Source organism: Orbicella faveolata, unplaced genomic scaffold, assembly GCF_042242905.1.
Source record: "Orbicella faveolata isolate gen_17 unplaced genomic scaffold, um_ofav_v1 contig_4, whole genome shotgun sequence".
Classification (NCBI taxonomy): Eukaryota; Metazoa; Cnidaria; class Anthozoa; order Scleractinia; family Merulinidae; genus Orbicella; species Orbicella faveolata.
Genome location: NW_028301569.1, coordinates 1,375,001 through 1,392,218, shown reverse-complemented (window position 1 = coordinate 1,392,218; position 17,218 = coordinate 1,375,001). Strand labels below are relative to the sequence as shown.

Here is a 17,218-nt window from a genome sequence, read left to right as displayed (position 1 = left end):
TCAGACCAGAGTACTCTCCAAAGAGCTCAAAGGTGTCAAGGCATCTGGGAGGAAAAAAGTGTCATCCGTGTACTATCCAAGCAAAACTTCTCGTCAGATTACTAATGGTAATTCCCTTAATCTGACTGTTTTGTTTCATTGCATCTGCAAGAAGTTCATTGTAAATATTGAAAAGGTATGATGACAGGAGATTACCCTGTTAAACACCTCTTGAGACCAAAAAAAATTTTGAGCAATGGCCATGTATATAGAATGGAGCTATCAATATTTTTAAAAAAGGTTTTAACCCAATGTCTTATGGACACCCTAAAATCAAAAAACATTAACGCTTTGTCCAGAAAGTTCCATGCCACCGAATCAAACACTTTCTCGAAATCAATTAATAGCAGTAAGCCCTCTTAGTGATAAGAATTTAGTTTATCTATACTATCATAAATCAGACTAATGTTTTCAGCTATGGACCTGCTTTTAAGGTTACAGTATACCTTCAGGGGTGTCTCGCGCGCAAGCGATGTAGCGCGTGCAGTTTAAACTGTAGATACCTAAACCCCTATATCAAATTAAAGCTTATGGAGCTGGCTATCAAACTATACCAAGAATTTTGAAAGAAAATGAATTGTCGAATTTTTCACGACCACTAAATGCGAGCGCCCGAATCACCTTTCGAAAGCTACAAGTCAAAGAGAATTTCGTTTTTCGCCAATTTAATTTTTTCCTCGGTTTCAGGGCCCAAAGCGCTTAAAAAACGTGTCTGCGTTTTGGCATATTCAATTGCAGTAAAAAGTTACAGAACATTTTTGAAATAGGATTAAAAAAATGTGGAGTGATCGTACAAAAATCGCTCTCGAAGAAAAAGTATCTCGAAATTAACAATTCCCAGACACGCTTTTGTAGTTTATATGTTAAACTAGCCACTGTCCAAATTTAAGAGCAATTGAACAAAATCCCTTTGAGTTATAACTCTTTAAAGTGTCTACTTCAAGTGAAAAAATTTATTCGAGAAAACAGCGCTAAGAAAAATTTTATGCCTCGCAAACAAACTCCGCCCACAAACGCCTTCAACTGGGTTCTCAGATAACTAAGCCAATCAGTGCAGGGAAAGTTTACTACCGTTAACCTCCTGGTGAAATTTACACGCGAATCGCTAAAAAACTCTTGTGTTTAGCAATGCGCTCAAGGAACCGAAGGCAGAGAGATAATTTTTCTGTAGCTCGGTTTTTCTTGAAGCTGGTCTGGCAAAATGGGGAAGACTAAAAAGAATACGAACGCTAGAGTGGCTGAGCGAAGGAAACAAACAAAAGAAAGCGCAGAGAGCAACTGTGTGTGGGCAACTGTGCATGGATAATATTTCAAATGGTCTCAATGACTCCGACGATTCGTCGATATCGGACTCAGCATCCGTGTTATTGCTGTCAAGTTCCGAAACTTTTACAGAACCTTTCTTTTCTCTTACCACGAATATTTGCCCACCTTATACGATAACTATAGCTTCATCCGCATGGCGAACTTTCGCTTCTTCACTCATTGATGTATTTTCATTCGTTCTTCGCTGTTTGCGCTTTTTCAAACTGGTCCATGGTTTAAACGTGGTCTATGTTTACTTATAACTTAATAGAGACACGCCTAATACCAAAAATGCTGGGTAGTCAGAACAACAATGCTGATCAACTGAATAGTCAATTCGTGACATCCATATAGGTAATTCCCGCGAAAATCGTCTCGGTTGATTGCATACGCGCCATAGGGCTGTCAATCAAGAGGTAAACTTTTACTTCCGGTGAAAACGTAAAACCGCCATTTCTCCGCCAATATTTAGCCTTTTTCAAATTTTTTTTTCAGAAATTAGAGATTATTCTTCAACCACTATTTTGACCCAAAAATCCAAATTTGAAGAAAATTGCCAACCCGAAGGTATACTGTAACCTTAAGAAAGCCTTTTGGGGTGTGTGATATGATGGTCGGGAAAACCTTCTTAATACGATTTGTGATGACAGCTGAAGCTATTTTATAATCAACCCCAAGTAGGGAAATTGGTCTGCAACTTTTAAAAAAAACTTTGATTTGTTTGGTTTAGGTAAGGTAATTATGAGCATGCTTCTCTGAGTGACTGACATTTCACCTAGACTGTAGGAGAAATTAATTGACCACACTAAATAATGGCCGAGCTCCTTCCAAAAAAATATATGAAATTCCACAGTGAAACCATCTGTGTCTATACCCAGCCCGTTTTATGGAGCTTGATTAGGCATAGAAATTTTTGTAGAGCTCAATGACTCTAAAGTAGTATTTTGAATGTTTAAGCTCCATTTCTCGCAGATATGCATACACTGTAGAGGTGTAGTGGCATAGAGTTATTGTAGCAAATATTATATCGCTTAGAGAATGTTGAGTGTTATTACGGAATGCAGTGTTTAATTCTTGTTTTCAATTTACAGTTCTGTATGGAGTTTACCCTGACTACACTCTACGCAATACGCTATGTGTTCTTCCATCTACAGTCAACGCGCTACGCTCTTAAAGCTCTTACACTCCGTGCTCCACCATCTACGCTCTGCACTCTATGTATTCACAAGCTTATCAGTTCAAGAATTTTTGACTACTCTCTACACTAGCTTAGAGGCTTAAAAAACCAGTAGGGTGATAAAAAATATTGGGTTGCAAATGCGAGTTTCTCGATCATCTGTGACGCTGTAATTTTTGTAATTGTAATTTATTGGCTTTCTTTATTATCTCATACATATTAAAGTGTTGCTAAAGTGTTGTTACGGTTTACAGTATTTTAATTATCTTTTTAATGTACAATTCTGTATTGAGTTTACCCTCTACGCTCTACGCCATATGTTCTACCATCTACATTCTACTCTCTATGTTGTACCAGCTACTCTCTTCAATCTATGCTCTACAATCTAGCATCTTCCGTCTAAGCTCATCTATGCTCTCCGTTCTACCAGCTACTCTCTTCAATCTATGCTCTACAATCTACCATCTACCCTCTAAGCCCATCTACGATCCACTCTCTACGTTCCACCAGCTACTCTCTTCGATCTATGCTCTACAATCTTACCATCTACCATCTATTCTCTAAGCCCATCTAAGTTCTACTCTCTATGTTCTACCAGCTTCTCTCTTTGATCTACGTTCTACTCTCTACGATCTACAATCTACCCTCTATGCCCATCTGCTTGGAAGGTAACTGGAATTTTTAATTTTTTTTTAATTTTTCAATTTGTTAATGAAGACTAGATACCAGCACAAAGGAAGACTTCTTGTAGTTGTAAGCTTTTTCGTTTATTTCCGACGTGTTTTGCCTCTGTCCGAGACTTCTCCAGGGAATGATTACAACCAACATTGAACAGCACCCATATAGCACATAAACGTGCCTAAGTTTAGCTTCCCATGGAAGTGAATAACTGCTGAAACATACTGTAAAACAGACATTACAAGAAATGCCTTAAAGTGCACCTAACCCCAAAAATTTTTTTTCGCTAAAACGAATCTACTTGTTATTTGAAATAGTTCTGCGAAAAAATTTTTGGATTCCATTAAATCCTCGATTTTCTGTGCCACGATGAAATCTCAAAAATAGCTCCAAAACACCGCCATTTTGTTTCACGACCGAGTTTGAGGAGAATGGGTCCAGCGGCTCTTGTGACGTCTACTCAGGAAGGTTGGATATCTCACATCCTCTCATTTCCTTCAGGATGGTGCAATACACATTCAAAAAGTGCGCAGAAATGCCTTCCAGAGGTGCTATCAGCTGTTGCAGCAATATTCCAGATTTAAAGAAAGATATACTGTACAGTTTACTGATGATGATCGGCTAATGGTGCAACAAAGACATAAACGATGGTTGATTTTGTCGAACCGAAACAAGCGAACTGAATCTGTGAGAACCATTGAAGAACTCTCACTGGAATTTGTTCTGCAGACTTTCGAATGCTATTTTCATAAATTTTCTGCTTAAAGCTAACCAGCAATTTGTAGAAATACTACCGACAACCTATATCTTCCAATCCCGCAGTATTTATAACATAAACGGCAAAGTTGTGTGATCCGATCATGATCAAGAAGCGTTATACTGATATGTAAATAGATCGCAACTGTACACCGCTAACCAACACTTATTTCTCTTTCGATTTAGATTAAAGTGGAAGATTAATCCTTTAGAATTACATGATAACAAAATTGTTAGACTCACAGAGTTTTTCGAAGGTTTGGAAATCAGCAGTGCGACAAAAATTCTGTGCAATAGCGTCGAAAATATGACCGCGTAACATTATCTGCAGACCGCTTAGGGAACACATCCTTTTCGCTTATCCAACGAATTTCGCTGCAAACTTTGAGAACAATTTACACTGGTTATTTGGAGTTACGACTTAAAACGTGTGACAATGTGAAATCGGTAATCGTATGAAATGTTTCCTTCCGCCTTGCTTCCCACAGCTTCAAAAATACAGGTCCAAACAATACGATTTTCAATCGATCGAAGCCAATGTTTTGGAGGTCATCAAGTCTCGAAAACTGTCACACGTACGTCGCTCTTATAAACATGAAGCATTCAACTGAAAGTAAAACACAAGCTGGATTTAACAGAACAATCACACCTTGATAAAATACATTCTCATTAAGGACAAATGTAAACGGGCTATAAACATGCATGGGAATCTTATGTTTAGTTGACGAAATTACCATCCAAAGCAGTCCTTGAGTTTTCTTTCCTGCTTTTCGTTTGCCTGCTCCTCCACTTCGTATCTAGCTTTCCATTCCTAATATACAAGCAGCTCGTCCGCAAAGAAGTCTTCCCCTTCGTCGCTTGAAATATTGTAAATTGCTCTCAAAGCTCTAAGCAGTGAGTCCACAGTTGTCAAACGTGCTCGATCAAAGTTTATTTCGGAGTCTTCCGAATCGAAACTTAACTCTGACTCCACTGACGAAAAAGAAATGATTCTGAGACAAAACTTGGACGTTTTAGTCCCAAAATACATCGGAACGATTAGTTTTGTGTTCCATTTTCTCGAGCAAATACAGAGAGTTGACTGAGGCGCCATTGTGTTTGGTTGCTGGGTAGACGTCATCAGGTACCGCCATGCCAGACTCCCTAAAACGTGGTCGTGAAACACTTCAAGCGCGACTTTGAAAGGGCATAGGAAATCGAGGATTCAACCAAATTCAAAAATTTCTTCGCTCAAATGCTTCAAACGAAGTCTAGATTCGTTTTAGCAAAAAAAAAATTTGGGGGTTAGGTGCAGATTAATGCATATGTTATTGCGTGTTGTTATATTTTGGGGGCCATACGATTAGCGCTAATTGAATGGCTCACCAAAAACGTACTGTTTATATAGATGTGCTAAAGTAGTAGTAGATTTATAACTGACAATACAGTCTAAGTCTGGTAAATGTCTCTGGATAACCAGCTTGATGTTAGTGGTTCTGAGTTAAACCATTTATTTGAACTTGAAATGAACAGCAATCTCTAGGACAAATTATGACCCTGAAAACTAGTAAACAACATCTCCATGTGGTCGCAAAACACCCACTAAGCGTTCAAAGTCACGAGAAGTAAATATTTGCACTTTGAGTACACTATAGCAAAATGTCCTCCTGCACATAGTTGGAGACAAGCCAAGGAGATAGTCTTTGCATGTCTTGATTTAAGGTGAATTGAGGTAGGACTGCGCTTTTTTCCACTGTATATTGAGTAGTATCGTCTAAGGACACTATCCTTTTTGCTGATGACCCCCAGACATTAATGCATTTTGTACACAGAACCATTACAGTGTTTCACTCCTTGGGATTCACCATCCATTCTGAAAAATCACAGTTTGTCCCATATCAAAAAGTAAACTTTCTGAGCTTCATTTTGGACTCCATTGCAATGGCACTCTCTTTAAAATTAGATAAGGCTGCTAACTTAATATTGAAGCTGACCAAGCAAGTAGACAATTCCATGATGACACTGAATGGTCTTTAAACTCTCGTGTTCATGAAAGACTTATTGCTAATTGAGGGAAGCAGAGATTGATCTTTTTGCATCTCAGCTGAATGCTAAACTGCCCTGCTATGTAGCATGGAAATCAGACCCTAGTGCCTATGCTATTAATGCCTTCACACTCGATTGGTCTGTGTATAAACTTGTTTACTGTATTCCTCCTTTCAGTGTTATTTGGAAAGTACTTCAGAAGATAACACTAGCCCAGACAACAGCCACCTTAATTCTACGAGATTGACCAACACAGTTTTGGTACCCGCAAGTGATGTCAATGTTAGTTGCCCCACCACAGCAAATAAAACTACAGTCAACACTGACCCTTCCCCACGATGTGAACAAAATCCATCCTCTTTACTCCAAGCTCCAACTGATTGGCTGTCTAGTGTCAGAGAATCCCTCCAATTGCAAGGTATAGCTGGGGCTTTAGACAGCATCATTGACTCATGGAGGAAAGGTAGTCAAAAGAGATACAGGACCAGCATATCTGCCTGGATAGATTACTGATAGGAACAGAAGATCAGTATTACAACACCTTCACTCCACAAAATACTGAACTTTCTAACTCTTCAGTCCGAAAAGCCTGGCTACAGTGCTGTAGGAACCACTAGAGGTGCCCTTTCCTCATTTATCAAAGTTGATGGTTTCAAAGTTGGAGAACACCCTATCAATTTTCACGCTTCATGTCAGGAGCATTCAACAAGAAACTGACTTTCCCCAGATATGTTGAGACATGGAACCCTCAGATTGTTCTTAGCCACCTTAAAGCTTACCCTGCCATTAAGGAAATGTCTCCGAGGAAAGTGACATTGAAACTAACTATTATTATGACCTTAGTTACAGCACAAAAAGCACAGACTCTTAAGTTACTGTCAATTAATGACATGCCAATTAAATACATTTTTCAAATCACTTCCCTTCTTAAGCAATCAAGTGCTAATGGTGGTAGGCAAAGAAACTTGCAGCCTATTGTTTTCAAGAAATAATTATGACCATGACTAAAGTCTTTGTGTTTTTATGATATTACAAGAGCATCTCCTCAAAAGAAATTGTGTCTAACCACACCAAATGTTAAAAACAAATTTTGAAGTTCCTATGAAAAACTTGAAAGTACAGCTGGTGAAATGAAACTGAAGATAAATTTTACCTGTTTATACATACTTTCTCGAGATAGCAAAATTCAAAGTAGCGAATTTCGACGTAACCAAATGAAAATTTGAGATAGCAAAATTCAAAGAAGCGAATTTTTGTGACATGAACCACAATCAATGACATCGCCAAACGAGTGTATGTAAAAAGACTAAACTCATATCAAAAATAGATTCAATGATCAAACAGTCTAATCAGCTATTTCCGACGAAAAAAAGTGATTGCATCACACAACAAAAAAAGCGATTACTTCACAAGTAATTCCTCAAACACAGACTCGTAAACCTTGTTTTAGCAATTTTGATTTTCAAGCCTGCATATCAATCGGTAAAACTGGGCACCAATTCCACGAGTAGTTCAAGTCTGTTGACATGACAACATTTACAGAAGCCCGCTTTCCCAAAACAAACAGCATAGAAATGAGACAAAACTTTTGCAGACAAAATTTTTATTTTATGAAACATTACATTTCGTTTTGGAACCAAAACTCAAAAGCCCTCAAATGTCTTTTCAGGGTTTTTAGCCCGAGCAGTGCATGTCTCGATTTGCTCCAGAGTTAAATCGTACAAAACAGTCTTTGGACGGCTTACCTTGTAAACTGAATCCTTGCTGGGTTTAAAGGCAATAAGCTTATTTCAGCATTTTTTGCCTCCATATCGACCGTAAGCATCAACCTAGTGAGTCATATTTATGCAGAGCCATGTGCCATATCACTTTAACACCATGTTGACAGATGTTGACAGACTTGGAAAACTCACCAGCCTACAGTGGTTTGGCCTGCAGTATAGATGTTGCCTCCATAGCTACGTTGTGTAAAGGGAAAGTGAGGCGTGTGCAAGAAAAGAGTACTTATAACATGTGCTGAAGCCAGAGTAAGTTCTATATTTTACTCTCTGCCTGGGAAAAGGTAGACTTGCTACAAGGCAACCTCGTGAGTTTTAGGGTAGAATAGCTAAGCAAGCAAAGGGGCTGCAAGGTTTTAGGCCGCGTAGTGGCCATGCAAGGGTCGCTAAGTGGCCGAGTGAGCGACGATCGTCCTTTGTCTGGCGGGTTATGAATAAACAAGACGAAGGACTCTTCTTAGAGTCTAGGTAAAAGGCTGAGAAAAATGTAGGGAGATCGAGATGCACAGTTTTGGGAGAAACGGGGTTGGGGGTTATAACGATTTCATAATAGTAAGACAACATAATAAAGTTTCCTCGATTAAAACAATAGTAAATAAAGTGGTTGTCAATTGAGCGTCGAAAGTAATTCTCCTTTCAGCAATTTAAATATTTCAGCTGGGTGGAGATCTTGCTTGTAAAGAAGCTTGACTCGTGTTCCCATGTGATTGGATGCTTTTGGCAGGATTACCACAAGAGAGTTTCAACGGGAATGATTGTGTAATGCATGTTAGCACTATCGAACACTACCAGTTGCTATGGTAATACAAAAACAAGTTGCACGGTGTCTGGGTCACGAAAACATGGTGTGGGTCAGCAAGTGGCCTTTGTGGCCTACAAACGTGAACCAAGAAACCACCGAAGAATAATTGTGTAAGAGCTGCGATGCTTTTAACATAAGGTAAACAGTAAAGGAGACCTTTGAAGTATATCCAGGTGAGCCTTATAGAACTGTTATGTAAATGGACAAGCTTACACATTGTGAGATGACAGCAGAAAAGAATCATCGCAGCAAATTTGAACTTGGCTAATTATTGTTGTCCACAAAATGCTTGGGAATGTTTGAGCAGAGCTAATGAAGAGCGAAATTTCACTCAAATGTTCGAAGTCAATTATCGAACAGAGCGATTTTTCGGTCAAAAATTTGAAGTCAATTTTTGTTCCAAAAGAATTGTCATTTGAAAATTCGAGTAGTTGGAAACAATAGGCATCGTGAATTATTGTGACTTTCTGTCAAAAATTCGGCGAAATACGTTTGCATTACTTTTGCACAATACTGTATATGAAAAATACTAAAGTTGCAGCCAGGATTCATGATAATATACGAAAATGGTGTGACACTTCAGTTTCAGTTGATGTTTGTTTCTTGCTATACACCTTCAATGTAGATTAAAGAAGAGACTTGCCCCGGGGCAGTTACTTTGAGAAGTTATTATTTTTTACTCTGACAAATAACAACCTCTTTATTTGTATACTACAACTTCCACAGTACTACCATTTGGAATAAAACAATATGAAACTTACTGATAAGGTAAATCCAGAGGGTCCTGCTTGTTGAATAATGTTATAAACTTGTGTAAGCAAAGGCCTCTCAGCAATAACATTTGAGTCATAATCTGATTTGAAAATGGCAGAAAAATGTAAATTAATAAAACAACCAATAAGACAAAGTGTGTCACCTACTATATAAATTATATGATTTTGTCAGAAAAAGTGCTAAAGTTGTAATTTATTTTCAGGCAATGAAGGCAAGACACAGTTTAATTATGAGAATTAAATTTATAATATCAACAACAACTTTGTGGTCCTATGCATATAATGCCTACAGACCACAAAGTCAGAAGTTGATCTCGAGTGTCATTTTGAGGATGACATGACACGTCACAGATCTCCAGGAGTATAAATAGTCCAACAGCTGACATTAGCAAACGTTGTTTTCATGTTATGTTTGCTAATTTCATTTTCTCACATCCTAAGTACTATAAATAAGCCTTGCCGTTATTTTTAACTGATTCATTCAACAATGATGACATGAAGTCCTCGAAACGTCATGTAACTCTTCTTGTGTTAATTTTCCTGCTTAAGAGGCTGTCTCTGTAAAAACCAACCAGTGATTTTACTTCTAAAATTTGATTTTTCTCATAGGCTGGGATTTCAGAGCCCTTACCTAGTCAATCACTAAAATGAGTGCTAAAATGAGACAGCCTCTTAAATGGCTTATGACAGCTTGAAATAAACAGACGTCTACAATTCTGGCGCCGAAACCCATCGCAGTGAAATTGTTCGAGAAGTGGCAAACTACCAAATATATACAGGCTTGTATTTATACTGCCATGGTTTCGCTTACTTAGAAGATTTTGTCGGCAGCATTGACATTCTGTTGCTCAAGTTTAGGCTTCTTCATTCTCCAGACATTTTTTGAAAGCATGCCTCATGAAACCAACAAGAAGAAATCTCAAGGCCTATATCGTCTACATCTACATCTGCGCTCGACTGTCTTGTTGTGGAAGTTTCAGAATCATGTCAGTTCTCCAGCAATATCCTGCGACTAGCACTTGTTGTAGTTTGTCCTTCGCTTTCATTGGTGGGACTAGTGTCCTCAAGTTCTTTCAACAATTCTTCTTGGTTATAGTGCGGAACCATGGTCGCTCAGAGCCAAAGATCTTGTTCAATGGTAAACCCATGGGTTCCACCAGATTTTTGCCTCTTTGGCTTCTTTGAAGACGAAAACGGGCAAGAAGTTTTCTTGCGTTTTCGTCCTGACAACACACATGTATAATGGTGACTCTGGATCAAGCAAATCTCCATCTTTTAAGACACCTCGCTTCGCTTGGCATCTTGGAGACCCAGTTGTTTGAGTCCAGAATCACCATTATACATGTGTGTAAGGTGGGTCCCATTGCCGGCCTAGATCTTGATTCTGGCTCTAGATCAAGCAAATCTCTTTCTTATAAAATGCCTCGCTTCGCACAGCTTTGATTTTTGATCCAGAATTTTTTTCAACTGAACAGGCCGCCTGCTTTAGTATAAAGCAAAAAATGGCTGCATCAAGGTTTTCATCTGATGTGATAGAGATGTTTTCTGTCCTATCTCGCATGAAGAGAATCCAAGACTTCAGTCTCCAATCAGGCCCAACAGGGATTTTGATTTTCAGTTGGTAAGAATCAACTTCAACGAATCGCTTCGCGTGTGGAAAATGGTGGTCCCAGAAGTCTATAAATTTAAAGCCAACCTCTTGAAATTTGCACAAAAAGGGAAATCAAGATTTGCCGAAGTTGTAGATCATGGATAAATAGTTGATTTTTGCCTCTGTGGCAAAACAAGTCTTTGTGCAAAACTATTCGTATGAAAATGCATGTCACCTGTAGTTTCATTCTCTTAAAAATCAAGTCATTTTCGTGTGAAATGTTTTGCACGAGCATTCACTCTAAAAAAGAGGCAAACAGCAACTCCGAAGTGGAAGTAAAGTCTGCATATGAGCCAAGTGGCCCATCAGGTCAGCACTTATCCCAGTTTCTGTTGCATGAAGCGACTAAGAGTATTTCTACTCTCCCCGGATGGGATGCTAGTCGATCGCAGGGTTACCCCGCAATATTAAATTTGCCAGTACTTATTTATACAACCGAATGGAAAGAGGCACTGTGAGAGTAAGTGTCTTGCTCAAGGACAAATTACAATGTTCCCAGCCATGGCTCGAGGCCAGACTGCTCAAAATAGAAAAGAAATACAAAAATCAAATAACAGTTTGTTTACACAGACAGCTTATAAATTTTAAAATGGATAATAATTAATTTTGATTGGAATTGGAACATTGTTATCATATTACCTTGTACATGATGTAGTGTCAAAGAATAAGAACAGTCTGTTTCAAAATGAAATCATTGAATGAGAGTTCACCATATTTACCAGTCAGTCCAAAATTGACAATATAATTATGTCTATGAGTCAGCAGTGCATTTTGGGTCAAGGTAAATTGGTTGTGGTCCTTGTTCAGTTGACATTATGAAACAGTTGTATAACAGTGACTACTATTATACAAAAATTACAATTTTTGAAATTTATTTTCGACAATCAACTTGAGAATGTCAGGACTGCCAAGAGTGTTTGCCCAATTTCACTTAAGTGAGACATGGATATTGGCAAAATCTTGTTTACTTTAAGCTAAGTCAAACATGAACAATTTGATTGTAGCTTGTGGGTAAACAGGAAATCTATAGAAAAAAAGTATTTCCTTCAATATTATAAGAATGATTTCAGACAGTTTTGTTTCAATCACGAACCTGAAGTGAAGGGAATGTTTTTATTTACAATTTATAAGGGTTTTTTTCTATAGAACTATGTCCATGGAGAGGAGGAAGGGAAGTAACAAAGTTTTATACAAGGAGGTTCTGGCCCAAGGTCAAAGACCTATCCATTTAACAGTGTTCTTGACAGGAAACGCTTTCCTTTCATATATATGTAGCTTCTAGCCTGAAACCCCTTTCACAAACCAAATGTGGCCCACTAGATCTTATTTCTGGGATAAATAATCAATTAATGTTTGAAATCTATGTCCTATTAAGTCTTATGATACTTCCAGCCTTAAAAAAGTGCACCTTTAGTCAACTGTAGGAAAAGTCCCCAACTTGGTGCAATACAATAATAAGGGTACTACATATTGTAGTGCATGCAAGTAAAATAATTATAATTTCTTTCTTGGAAACAAAAATTACAGTATTTTATTCCTATATATCTTGGTAATTGTTTGTGCTGGTCTCACTAACAATGCAGTAATATTCAAAAGGATTGCAGATATGTCTCTGCTAATAAATTTTTGCAATGATTACAGAACATACTTATGTTGACAAGTATCAAGCATTCTCTTCTCCATAATTCAAGTGTTAATGTCAATTTGTTTAAATCTCTCATTCCTAGAAGCAAAAAAAAAAATTACTCTATATCACCACCCACCATGCGTCCAGCTTTTTGACACAATTGGACAGCATATCTTTCTTGTAAAAAAATAGATCTACACAGTCTCTTGGACTTAATTTGTTCATCCATCACTAAAATATTGCAGCGTATATTTACTCAATCGTACATGTAGGTTGCCTTGCATATCATCCATGAAGAAATTTTCACTCTGGTTGAACTGCATGGAATACAAAAGAAATGTGTGTGACCGACAACAAAACTAAAAGATAAGGCAATTCAAAATTTTTTTCCCCTTATTTAAAAACAAGCTTACAAATTTTGAGCTTGCAATACTAACACAGGCAGAATTTCAATGTGTGCGTACAAAATAAAACAATAAAGAAACAATGAAACCAAAAGCTAACAAGAGTTTAAGCTTACCTTGGACTCCACAACGAGAGAAAGCAAGTGGAAACCATCAAATTCTCTTGCCAAGAAAAAAAAGCTACAGGCTTAACTTCCCCCATACGCTAATCATGATCTCACTTTCTGGCTTTGTCTTCCCGAGTGTCATGTATCAATTCTTTGACCTCGCCGACCGTGCTGTTGTGAACGATGCATGACCACAGTCATAAATACCTCTACCAGCTTTCATCTAGGTGTGAGCAAAAGCTGATAGGTAAAAAACAACATACTTACAAAAGAAAATCACATGAAACCAAAATGGCCGACTTCAATCTTGGAGGTGTTCAACAAACTCGTACCCAGGCTCTCGATTTATCAGGCAAAAATGTATGCCTTTCTAGTCCCCCCTCGTCAAAGAACCTTTCAGAAGACGACTGAACACTCTTGCACAAAAGCAATACTTAGCAGGGGAGGAAGGAGAAAAATGTTTAATCCAGGTTTAATGAATAAATTAATTAGAATGAAGTGAGTGAGTGAGTGAGCGCCATCCGACTGCCTCCTAAGCTCATGGATGTTACTTCATCCACGAGAAAAAATGAAATTCGAACCCTGAAAAGCGTCAAAATGCAGTTCGGGCTTAACGTTGAGTTTTCGATACCTAGAGATGGTGAAAAACAAGAAATGGAGCACTATTTCAAACAGAAAGACCCCACGGTTTTCAACAGAAATAACGTGACAGCAGTGAACAGCGTATTTCACGGATTCATCAATGAAGTCAAAGGCAAAATAGAAGCCTGGTCTCAAAGAGGCTCAGGCTGGGTGGTAGAAGGTGTCTTGGAAGCCTTCATGAATGTCGCGCAATACCAGCCCTTTCATGGAGGGAGCTACATGCCACTGCCCAAAAAGCTACAAAACAAAAAAGCGATCATCAACGTCCAAAACAGAGACAATAAGTGCTTGAGATGGGCGCTGCGTGCAGCATTAATTCCACCAAAACACAGCATGAACATGTCAAGGCCATCAAGATACCCCACAGAAGACGGGCTGGATTTTACAGGAATAGGCTTTCCAACGCCTGTATCACAGATAAATAGGCTAGAAAAGCAAAACACAGCCTTGGCAATAAACGTATTCGGTTGGGAAAAAGAACACATGATCATGCATAGGCTCAGCGAAAAAAGGGGAAGCCTCCTGAGAATCAACTTGATGTTGATACAGAACAACGAAAAATCCCACTACACATACGTGAGAAGGCTGAGCGCGCTGCTGCATGACCAAAGCAAGCACGGGGATGTAAAACTTTTTTGTGAAAGATGTCTGCACGGCTACACCAAGGCAGAGCTGCTGGAAAGGCACAAACCCGAATGCATGGGGCAGCTGAAAAGGCCCACAAGGACCGAGCTGCCCAAAGAGGGCAAAAACAAGGTGAAGTTCAAGAACCACCACAAGCAGATGGAGGCACTGTTCATGGAATACGCTGACTTTGAGTCTTTGATAAGGAAGATACATGGCTGCGCAAAAAAAGGCCAGGCAACAATCAAAACAGAAGTCCACAAACCCTGCGGCTTTTTGCACACCATCGTGAAAAGTGACGGCCAGACACACAGCCCATTTGTGTACCACGGGAAAGACGCGGTGTACAGGTTTTTGATGAGTGTGCTGAATAATGAAAAGCTGATGAGAGCAGGGCTGGCCGACAAAAAACCGCTCGTGATGACAAGCGAAGACTGGCACCAATACAACAGCGCGAGTGCCACATCTGCAATGAAAGCCTGGTCAAGCCTGAGTTTCGAGACTTGTTTGCTGTGCATGACCCCAACACTGGTGAGTACTACGGCCAAAGCCACAAAAGATGCTATCATCAGGCCTGGAAGGGGTTTGTGGAGCCTCTGAGAGAGAGACAGCCTAAAGGGCCCGAAAAAGAGAACAAACACTGCATATTTTGAAAAGTGCCACTGTTAGTGAACAACTACAAAGACTCAATGAAAGACCACTGCCATGTCACAGGGAAATATCGGGGGGCTGCCCACAATGCCTGCAACCTGAAGCTCCGCCTAGACCCCAAAACGCCCATTCCAGTGGTCTTTCACAACTTGCAAAGATACGACGGACATCTCCTGATGCAGGGCATGGCACAGGTGCAGGAGGAAATAAGCTGCATCCCAAACAACACAGAGAAATACATCTTCTTTTCACTTGGAAACCTGAAGTTCACAGACAGCTTAAATTTCATGATGAGCAGCTTAGACACGCTAGTGAAGGGCAGCGCACCAGAAGACATGAAAATAACAGAAAAAACTTACGAAGACATTGAAAAGATGAACCTGCTCCTGAAGAAAGGGATTTATCCTCACAAATACATGGACGGCTTCGAAAGGTTCATTGAGACAGAGCTCTTGGCCAAAGAAGAGTTCTTCTCAAAGCTGGCTGGAAAAGGGATAACAGACGAAGAGTACGCCCACGCAGAGAAAGTCTGGGCCGAGTTCAGATGCAAAACCCTCGGCAACTATCACAATCTATACTTGAAAACCGACGTTGTGCTGCTGGCAGCACAAAAAGTCTGCATGGGGAGGTACAGGCTAGATCCAGCACATTATCACACAGCCCTGGTCTGAGCTGGGACGCGCTGCTGAAAAAGACCGGCGTAGAGCTACATGTAGAGCTTTTGACCGACCTGGACACCCACCTGTTCATCGAAAAAGGCATGCAGGGTGGCATCTCAACGGTTGGTGGCAACTTTGACACGATGGCGAGGTCGTTAAGCTAGAAATTCAAATCCTGCAGCCAAGATAATCAGTTACGGATCGAGACGGAGCAGAAATGGAAAGCAAGAGCTGGAAAACCAGCGATTCTCGGGCGGTCAAGAAAAACTTTGGAACCTTGGGAGAAAGCGAATGGGAAGAAGAGTTATCGACGGCTGCCATGAGGCAATTTTGACGAGATTAGACCATTTTTGTCAAATTTATGGAGCTTTGAGTGCGGGCCGTTGGGCCAGTGGGTTGCCCGCCTTTCGTTTCTCTTTAGGGGAAGCAAACCGCCAGAAAGTGAAACTCGCCTAAATGGCTCTAAACCACCTCCAGGAACCCAGAGACGTCAAATTAACGCAATGCAAACATAAGGTAAGCCATTTTATTCAAATTATTTTCTACACGTAGCATTTAGAGTAATTTTCGAAGCATTCTTATACATCGTCTTATAAACAGCTAAAATTGTAACGCAATCGTCAACAGCATAATGTCACGTATTAATCATATTCAACGTCTGGGCCGCCTATGATTGTGACAGTTGGTTTTTTCCCAATAAGACTAGTGACTTTGCCGTTAAGAGCGGCAACAACGTCAGGGCGCCTTTTGACCCATGCAATCGACTGCTGAATTTCAGGGTGCCCACGACGAATAGCCGTTCTGTGGTTTTCCATTTCTTTGGTCACACTTCCCATGAACTCACGCCCAGGGTCCACCTGCAGCAGCTGATCCCATGTCAAAGGGCTGCGCTTGTAAATCGACTGAAAAGCTTTCGCAACCTCAGCAGAGTCTTTCGAAGTCAGAGGCCCAGCTTCTTTGTAACGGCTGGCAACATCGACAATTGTCAGCACGTATTTGTAAACTTTCAGCCACGAGGAAGCTTGTCATGAGGCAGAAATAGAAGATCCGCTTGGCACTGCAGTGCTTTCAATAAGCACTGACGTCCAACGAGGAATGTCGGCTACTTCGATCAGAGACGTTGGCTACTTTTTTCCTTAAATTGAAGTAATTAAAGAACGATCCTTTCAAACAAAATTAAAATTACTTTTGATGGGCTTGGATGTACTTTTTATGTTAATTTCAAGATTAAGGTCAGGCCTCATTGCGCATTCAGCATGATTTGGTATCACTGTTACGGCTTGACTCGTCAAGTTGGTCAACTCGTAATTTGAGTGGGTTGCAACACGTCACATCTATTTTTGGATATAGTTGCACGGTCCAACAGCTGCAGGAAAATGTCTGGATGAAGAGAGCACGACACAAGCTTTTTGTGAAAAGAAGAAGGGTTGAAGGTAAGTCTACATTATTGTGGCTTTCATAATAGACTGCCCCTCTAATTGTAACTCAACCTACATTCGCATTCAGTATTAATCAAGTTG

The 17,218-nt window shown here is 39.7% G+C and overlaps 1 protein-coding gene and 1 pseudogene across 5 annotated transcripts in view; one reads left to right on the top strand and one right to left on the bottom strand.

Annotated features, from left to right (window-relative positions):
- LOC110055695 (general transcription factor 3C polypeptide 1-like) overlaps window positions 1-17,218 on the bottom strand; it is a 282,425-nt gene that overhangs the window by 194,107 nt on the left and 71,100 nt on the right. For all 5 annotated transcript variants that reach the window (XM_089276241.1, XM_089276243.1, XM_089276244.1 and 2 more), the window contains exon 7: window positions 9,322-9,413. In XM_089276241.1, the coding sequence (XP_089132367.1) occupies window positions 9,322-9,413 (92 nt within the window). The remainder of the gene's footprint in view (window positions 1-9,321; window positions 9,414-17,218) is intronic.
- Window positions 13,619-16,045, top strand: LOC149100874 (uncharacterized; annotated as a pseudogene).